This window comes from Palaemon carinicauda, chromosome 9 (genome assembly GCF_036898095.1).
Source record: "Palaemon carinicauda isolate YSFRI2023 chromosome 9, ASM3689809v2, whole genome shotgun sequence".
NCBI lineage: Eukaryota > Metazoa > Arthropoda > Malacostraca > Decapoda > Palaemonidae > Palaemon > Palaemon carinicauda.
The window spans coordinates 144,144,407-144,154,406 of record NC_090733.1 but is presented as its reverse complement, the minus strand read 5'-3'; the positions used below and the strand labels follow the sequence as shown (position 1 = coordinate 144,154,406).

The 10,000-nt window shown below is 29.6% G+C and overlaps 2 protein-coding genes across 8 annotated transcripts in view; one reads left to right on the top strand and one right to left on the bottom strand.

Moving 5' to 3' along the window:
- LOC137647224 (uncharacterized) overlaps nucleotides 1–10,000 on the top strand; it is a 300,889-nt gene that overhangs the window by 171,184 nt on the left and 119,705 nt on the right.
- LOC137647222 (BTB/POZ domain-containing protein 6-B-like) overlaps nucleotides 6,645–10,000 on the bottom strand; it is a 129,169-nt gene continuing 125,813 nt past the window's right edge. For all 7 annotated transcript variants that reach the window (XM_068380583.1, XM_068380582.1, XM_068380587.1 and 4 more), the window contains one exon: nucleotides 6,645–10,000. This exon is cut by the window's right edge and continues 241 nt beyond it. In XM_068380583.1, coding sequence (XP_068236684.1) covers nucleotides 9,293–10,000 — 708 coding nt within the window. In that variant the 3' untranslated portion in view covers nucleotides 6,645–9,292.

Genomic DNA, 10,000 nt, shown 5'->3' with positions numbered 1-10,000 from the left:
ATGAAGCTAGCAAAGGACCTTATCTAGAAGAGCAGAAAGATTGAAGAAATTAAAATGTATTATAAATTGATATTTACTTATAACAGTACTTTTATGCTATTATATGTAAATATGAATAACTACGGAACTAATACCAAAAACTTCTGGCTCCATTGCTGCGTAATATACAGTCATTAAGTGCCTTATGTACGCTTTTACTTAGGCAGAACTCAAGTAATAACAAATGAATAGACGTTATTATGTAGCGTGATTTAGTGTTCAACAAAATTAGCTTTTGTCAAAGCCATTAGCTAAAATGTATGGAACAGCTGTTGTCACCAGATATTAAATGGAGTAATATGTTGGTTGTTGCTTATACCTTGAGGTTGACATGTTTTATCTGAGGGTGATGAAGTCACGGGTTCATCAAACGGCAGATTTGATACATATATATATATATATATATATATATATATATATATATATATATATATATATATAATGTATATATATATATATAATGTATATATATATATAATGTATATATATATATATAATGTATATATATATATATATATATATATATATATATATATATATATAATGTATATATATATATATATATATATATATATATATATATAATGTATATATGTATGTATGTATATATACAATACACACTATAAGTTTGTGTCTAATATATATATATATATATATATATATATATATATATATATATATGTATATGTATATATATATATATATATGCAGTATATATATATATATATATATATATATATATATATATATATGTATATATATACACATGCATTATGTGTGTGCATGTATGTATACATAATCATATGTGTATATGATATATATTTAATTATGAGCCTTATATACAGTATACACATACATATATATTTATATGTATATTGTGTATATATTGTATAGATGTATTGTATGTATATATATATATATATATATATATATATATATATATATATATATATATATATATACAAATGTATATAAAGTGAAATACTGGATATGTGGGAAGAAGAATGCTTTAAATTTTCTTTATAAGAAACAATTTTGATTGGCTTCCGTTTCAAGACAATACTATATCTAACTTTGAAAGATATAAAAGTAAATTGTTAAGCTAAAAATACTAAGAAAAAATGCAAAGTAGGTGAACACTGATTGACGCAATTTCCAACGAGAATTCACTAAAGCTATTAAGGAGTTGATATGGTTTAAAGGATTAAAGGCTACTCATGAATGGCAATGGGACAGTGATATTGCCCTATCAAGCAGGACAATGCCCTAGAGACTGACCATATATTACATATGATCGGTGCCCAAGCCACCTATCTACCAAAGTTAGGACTAAGGTGGATCAGGCAATGGCTGCTCAGGACTCAGCAGATAGACTTATAGGCTCCCCCAAATCCCCCATCCTTAGCTCACAAGGATCGTGAGGTTGCAGCGACCAAAGAAACTAAGAAGTTTGAGCGGGACTCGAACCCGAGTCTGGCGTTCACTAGTCAGGGACATTACCACATCGGCCACCATCCGGGCATTTATATGTTGAACCATAATTATATTCAAGTAGACATTTAATGGCAGTTAAATTACAAATTATAATTGGGACTATTAAACTGGCGAATTCAGGTCAACAAAGGAGTAAGTTATTTTTATTTGAATAAAGACCTGATAGTAATCAGATTACTTGGTATAAGCTTAGGATCGTCTGCTAGTAGACATTGATTTATAGTTATACATAGATTATTTTAAAGTTATTAAATATCGATAAAATATTAGATTTTTGTGTGATACAATAATTTATATAATAATTTATAAAGACGTTTATAAAAGGACTTGAGTGATGATTTATTCCTTTTTTTTTTTTTTTCTTTTTTTTTTTTTTTTTTTTTTTTGAGGCGTTGGCAGTCTACCCATCCCTCTATCCCCTGTAACTTCTGATTTTACATTCTTTTCTCTATCAAAGTCATCCCGTCTCTCCCGGGACCATGTGGAAATATCAACCATCCCACATACCATTCTCATATAATTTTCTCATCTCACAATGTTTTGTGTACTTCCCTTGTCCTTTGACATCACTCTATCCATAAAGATGATGATGAGTCACGAAGTGTTTCAGATCTAACTTCAAATCAAACCAGTCACACTTGTGATTAATTGCGCCTAACGTAAGCCCCACGTTCATTATAAAAACTTCCTTTTGTTCTTAACCATATGTCATCTTATAGGATTCAATACGCTTCACAGTGCCTTTAATGATTCTATCGTAAGATTCTTCTTTGTCCTTGTATGCCACTTACAATAGTTTTCACTTTACTTTCAGGCGTCTCATGTATGTATCAGAATAAACACGTGATAAATTCACACTTCTTACCTGTTCTGCCCCTTTCAATCCCTATCTCTCCCGCCTTACTTTCTCAATCAAAGCTCAATTACACAGCTTCCTGATTATACTAGATAATGTTTTACACAAACAATTATTAGTCATTTTCATCGCCTTTACTATTTCTACAATCAAGCAAATATCTCATATTCCTTTTGGATCTTTCCCTATTCCTAACATACCTTATAAACATGGTCAGTCACACAGTTTATTACCACCATACTGCAGCCTCTTACGTGTGTAATCCCATAAACTCCTGGCTTGTTTCCTTTATATATTATGTATGTTGGGAAACCCACACTCCACATTTTGATGGACAGTAATCTATTGCTGGCATGTACCTGAATGTTACAACACTTAACTCAGGTTTGATAGGTCATGGACCATGCTTGACCTACTGCCCACCAGTCTACCAAGTGATAAATAGGTACCATCTTATGCTGAGGTCAAGATAATTGCATTTGTTGGCAATTTCTCACGCTTAAATATTTCATGATAAACTTGAAGATTGTACATTTCTCGTTCTGTCATCTCTAAAGGATATTATATTGTGAAATAATCAACTTATTTATATACCTACATGTAAATATATGTTTATATATATCTATATATATATATATATATATATATATATATATATATATATATATATATATATATATATATATATATATGTATATATATATATAAATATTGTATACATTATGTACATGTAATGCATATATTATATAAAAAAACATATATGTATACATTATATTTATAATCAGATGTTGTAATACACATATATACTATATATATATATATATATATATATATATATATATATATATATATATACACACACATATATATATATATATATATATATATATATATATATATATATACATATGTATAACGTATAAGTAAATATTGTATGTTTATATTATATATCTATTTATATTGTATAAATCGTGTGTGTGTATATATATATATATATATATATATATATATATATATATATATATATATATATATATATATATATAACGTATAAGTTAATATTGTATGTTTATATTATATATATATATATATATATATATATATATATATATATATATATATATATATAATATAAATATATATATATATATTGCACAAGTAATCGCAAGCCAGAGCTGACCATGTCACCGGATGTTCGTTAGAAATATAAGTGGCCAGACTGGTTCGTTCGTGTGTTTGTACGCATTTCCTCGTAGAATTCTTACGCAGGAGGAGTACGGCCTGGCGTATAAATTTCAGTAGGATAGGTTCCGATTCTTCAACTCTAGAAATTCTGTATTTTTCCATTTAGGAAATTTCCGTTACCTTGACGTAACATTCATAGGAGTGTGGGCGTAGACGCACACGCGCACGCACGCTCACGAGCTTAACACGTGCAATATATATATATATATATATATATATATATATATATATATATATATATATATATATATATGAACATATTCAGTATCAGTATATAAATAGCTTATATATATATATATATATATATATATATATATATATATATATATATATATATATATATATATATGCATTCAATTATATACTGTTTATCTATCTATCTACCTATCTATCTATCTATCTATCTATATATATATATATATATATATATATATATATATATATATATATATATATATATATATATATATATATATATATATATATTTATTTATGATTATACTGGCTGTGTATATACTCGTATAAAATGTATATATGTATAAGGAATTATATGTATATATTCACATATGTATGTATATACACACATATATATATATATATATATATATATATATATATATATATATATATATATATATATATGTATATATATACACACATATATATATGATATTCATATATATATATATATATATATATATATATATATATATATATATATATATATATATGATATTCATATATAAATGGTAAACTATGGATATAACAAATCGATAGTTTTTTTCTTTTGAACCACAGCTTGTCAGCGGAAATGCTATATATATATATATATATATATATATATATATATATATATATATATATATATATATATATATATATATATATATGTGTGTGTGTGTGTGTGTTTGTGTGTGTGTGTGTGTGTGTGTGTATGTGTGTGTGTGTGTGTATGTGTGTTTGTATATACATACACATACACCTACATAAAATTACAAAAGGAAAGGGAAACCATATCTTTTATGATCAGGTGTTTTATACATAGAAACGAAATAATTGTTGTATTTCGTCAATTCAAGACATAGCATGACCATGCATAGCAGCTGCCCCTTTTGAGACAAAGATGTACATTTATAATACTAAGTGAAATAAAACGGCATTGACAAGTTTCATGAATTACCCGTAGTTACATTAGTGTGCCTGTCCTCGCACGCTTTTGTCAAAGCAGGATGTTAGGTCATTCGAAATTCTTCAAGTCAAATCATTAAGATGAAATAGACCTTTATTCAGTCTGTTTTCTCTGTTACAATATTTGGAAACCTGTGATTTTCCTGTTATTATTGTTGATATGATTATTATTATTATTATTATTATTATTATTATTATTATTATTATTATGATTTTGATTAGCTAAGCTACAACCCTTGTTGGAAAAGCAAGATGCTATAAGCCCAAGGGCTCCAACAGGGAAAAAATAGCCTAGTGAGGAAACGTAATAAGGAAATAAATAAACGATCTGAGGTATAATGAACAATTGAAATATAATATTTTAAAAGCAGTTAAAACATCAATATAGATATTTCATGAATAAACTACAAGAAGACATAGGTTGGTACGAACTTACTATATTAGATATCTTTTTAATGAACTTAATGTGATAACTAGTTGTGAGGTATATTAACTTAGGCTTCAGAGATATACTAGGATGGATACACATTCCTCATAACCAAAATAGCAGATTCTATTGTATGTTAAGGATAAACTTGCAAGTTTAACATGGGCCAACGTGAAACTGGCTACTACTTGAGGAAGCTAAACATATATATGTTTTTAAATCGAGATATGAATTATTATGCCCCTATGGATTACAAGTTTTAATCTATGACAACTCTGACATTAGTTAAGTATTCCCCCTTTTTAATTGGTTTAAGAAGTCTTTTATATAAGCCTCTCAATGTAGATGTTGGTCATATGGACGGTAGTTTCAAAGGGTTTGGGTTGAAATTGGTTGTTGATATTTTTTTCTGGTGTTTCACTCGGTGTTTTATTCCGTCCCGATGAAAAGATTGATATATATTGGCAAGACTGTTATCTTACAATTTGAGACATCACAGTCGTGTTATCCTACAATTTGAGACATTACAGTCGTGTTATCCTACAATTTGAGACATTACAGTCGTGTTATCCTACAATTTGAGACATTACAGTCGTGTTATCCTACAATTTGAGACATTACAGTCGTGTTATCCTACAATTTGAGACATTACAGTCGTGTTATCCTACAATTTGAGACATTACGGTCGTGTTATCCTACAATTTGAGACATTACGGTCGTTAATTTAACTGTCATTACAGTTACTCGTTTTCTCCAAAATACCAATAAATGTGGCACTGACAGCCAGTTGTCAAACTTGCTAGAATCCCTCATCTTGAAAAGGGCATTTTAAGGTGTTCTTGCAAATTATTTTGCAACAGAATATTACGGCACCTTTATGAATGATCTTGAGTGTTCGAACAATCCGAAGAGAGCAAAAATTATTGTTATTCCCATTCACAAACCTGAATCCGTTCTGTGGTCAAGTCATCTTTTTAAAGGATCAAGTCATCAACAGTTTGAAATCTGAATCTATAAATGATTAAACATCGTGATTCAGAGCAATTCTGTACAATGGAATAAGCAGACAAGAGTTTGCCTCATCTATATGGGGTAATGTTTTAAGGAACTACTGATTAACTCCCTCCATTTTTTTTTTATTTTTTTTTTTCATTCTGGTTATTTATTGTGTATGCTATAGATAGGATCACGAAGGAGTTTCATTTCATTTTCATTATAGTAGAATATAGTTTTGAATCGCTACTGATAATGAACATTTTATCAAAACATGTTTTCATAACCGTCGCTCAGATGGTGATAATGATGCAGAGGAAAACTCTCTTTTCATAATAATGGTGATCAGGATAAAGAAAAATGACAGGAGATACAAATAAGACAAAACATTTAGATTATTCGGTTTATTAACTTTGGCAACATTCTTTTACAATCTTTCTAAAATATAAAACAAAACTCATAAGAAATTCTTTGCGTTTATTTACATAATATATGTTTTCTATATGTGTAAATCACAATGCAGGAAGCTGAAGCAGTGTAAAACACTAGTAAAAACCTATTCTGAATAATCATAATGAAGACTTAAGTTCAGTCTCACATCAATGAAGACTTAAGTTCAGTCTCACATCAATGAAGACTTAAGTTCAGTCTCACATCAATGAAGACTTAAGTTCAGTCTCACATCAATGAAGACTTAAGTTCAGTCTCACATCAATGAAGACTTAAGTTCAGTCTCACATCTTAATGTACAAAGAAAGCAGATTTTCTTTTATCATCATAGTTGTGACAATAAGAAGAGTTTTTTTTTTCTTTTTTTCTTTCATAATCAATAAATATTTTTATACGTTGACTCAACCAGAGCAAGCTGTAAAAGAAACACTGATGATGAAAAGTTACTAAAGTTAACAGTTTTGCCATTAGAACAACAATAATAGTTATTTAAAAAAATTATGTTAGAACCATTGAACATTAAAAAAAAAGGGTGGGAATTATATTACTTTTAACTAAGAGAGTCACAGTCTTGTTTATGTAAAGTGTTTACTGGTATAATTGATTTTATATAATCTTCATCATGACCTTTTTCTGTTATATGCATTTTCACATTTGATTTAATCGTTTTAAGCTTATGGCACGGATTATTCTCACAAGCACATGTAGAGATATAGCAATGTTTGTAAATTTATCAATTACAAGTATTAGATTATCATTTCAAAGCAAAATTAATATATTCCATAATTGGTATTAAAAAATGCAGCATATATCGTTTCAATAACAATCAATGACGCGTGCTTTTAAATTGTTTCCTTGGATTTTCTTACTTTACTTTTGCCTTACTTGGAATGGATTACTTTTGGAGGACTAAATAATGTAAATTGACTCTGATTGATAACTTTAAATACTCTAAACAGGAAAATATACATAGTGTAATTTTCATTACGCTTCTCTTTACCTAGTACATAAGACACTGTAATTTAATAACGTAGAATACAAAATATTTCAGACTAAATCTCACAATACTTAAATGTAAATGGAATTTTGATTCACTGATTTTTTTTACGGCTGTTAAATCTAAGAAAATCCATTCTTTATATACTGAAATATCAATGTTAACATTTGTCATACTAAGTCTCAGGGATATGACTACTGCTTCGCATGCTTTTTATATAAGTCAGCGTACATTTTATGGTTTTAGTTTTGAATCAACATCACAAACACTATTAATACTGTGCTTGGTTTATTTGTCTTGAAACAGAGTTCACGTAAAGACACTGAGACTGTAGCTATATGATTCCATTCGCAGCTTAAACCAAAGTACTTTTTTCACATGCACAACTGACTGGCTAAAATAGAGAGTAATAAGATCTGGTTGCTGTTAGGTTATAATGCAGAGTATGTGGATTGGATGCTATAACAAAATATAGCCTTATTTTCAAGGCTTCGGTTTCTCATTATAGAGTAACTTTTGAATTAGTTTTAGAGCTATAAATCAATCTTGAGACGATTGGGTACACTTATCAAAGGAATTGAAGCTATTAAGGTTACACAAATATAATATAGGATGGTGTAGAATGGAATGTAGGACAAATTGATATTGTCAGATTTTACAGGATGATAATTGTAAGAACTTCACACTCTATCTCTGCCTAAGCCTTGTACCGGTAGTTAAAAATATTTGAATTGTGTTTGAAATATACGATTTTGCGTAATACAAAGTCAATGTAGTTATTTTATAACATAAATTAATACATAGGAAGATTATTACTCTGTGCAATTGAAACAACGTTTATTTGCACATGTTAGCTCATTTATAAGTTATACACTTTTGAAGATGATATTTTGGGTCAGTGGTTTTGAAGGGAAAGGAAAAATGCTTAAATTCTCTTATGTTTTTTTCATATAATTTTCTTATAGATATTAGCCGCGCTACTTAATGCTAAGTAAAGCAATAAAGTAATAGGACTGACTAGAGTGTTTCTATATGCAAGACAACCTGCATATAAAATATAAGAAACGTTTGCCATACAAAACATTTTTTTGCACACAACATACAACAACTATCAAGTATAGGCAACTGTTTAAGTTAGTTTGCTCATTATCACATTGGGTACATCATGTAAGTGATGTACATCACGGTATTTACAATCTGAATTTCCATTCTCTAAATGGATGAGGGTGAACTACAACAGAATCATATAATTTTATAAAATTATCAATCATTCAACATCTATACAATAATTAAAATCTTTGTACAACGTACAACAGTAGTAAGATTTGTCATACTGTTACGATGAACACAAAATCATTAGATTAGTTTTGGAATTTTTTTTTTACATAACTACAAACAATTCATGTGTCAGAATCAGGACCTATTATGGATCACATACACATGCTATAAAACAAATCCAAATTCTGAGTAGATTTGAGACCTTAACCTCATAGAGGCAACTGGTTGTTGAATTCCAAAAGAATGCTGTCTTTCTTCTTTAGTGAATTAATGCAACCTCTTTTGAAAACAACTATCACGGATTGAATTAAACACAAATGTTATGTTAATCAAAAATAACAGCAAGGCAGGAGACTACGTCCAACATTAGTTCCTTTTTCGTGTATTTTCTCTTTCCGGTGGTACCCTTCTTCTTGCTCTTGCTGGGTGATTCTGTGGCTGGCAGAGTAGGTGGCTTGTGATGACGAGGGGTGGCCATCAAGGCCAGGTGGGCGTTTAGAGTGGCAGGTACTGATGCAGGAGTGTGACCAGAGATCCTAGTAGCTAGGAAGTTGAATTCATCAGCTGTAAGGAGGCTGCTGGTCTGTTGAAGCTGCTCGTTTGTCATATTCAAGAACCGTACATGGTATAAGAGATCACCAAGAACGGCTCTTCTGTTGTCAGAGGTCAGAGGCAGCATGCGACGTTTGCATTCTGCTGTTGACCACCTTTGTACTGCTTGGAATATTATCAACTCATTTTGAATGTTGAGGGTTGATCTCTTCAATATGATCTGTAGGGTTCTGTAATCTAATTCTTCCAATGGTTCAGAAGCTAAAACAGCCTCAGTGGCGCTGTCAACGACTTCAAGGCACACATTGTAAAGATCACTACAGCAGGCTGTTGGATCTTGAAACTCTGTTTCCTCTGGACGAGTTTGTAGCTGACTCGTTCTATGGCTTGGGTGTTGAGATAAGTCAAGCTGCTGTAATCTGTCTGTGGCAGGAAATGGATGTGCTGTGCCCTGCTCGGTTCCTTCTAATGCTTCTAGACT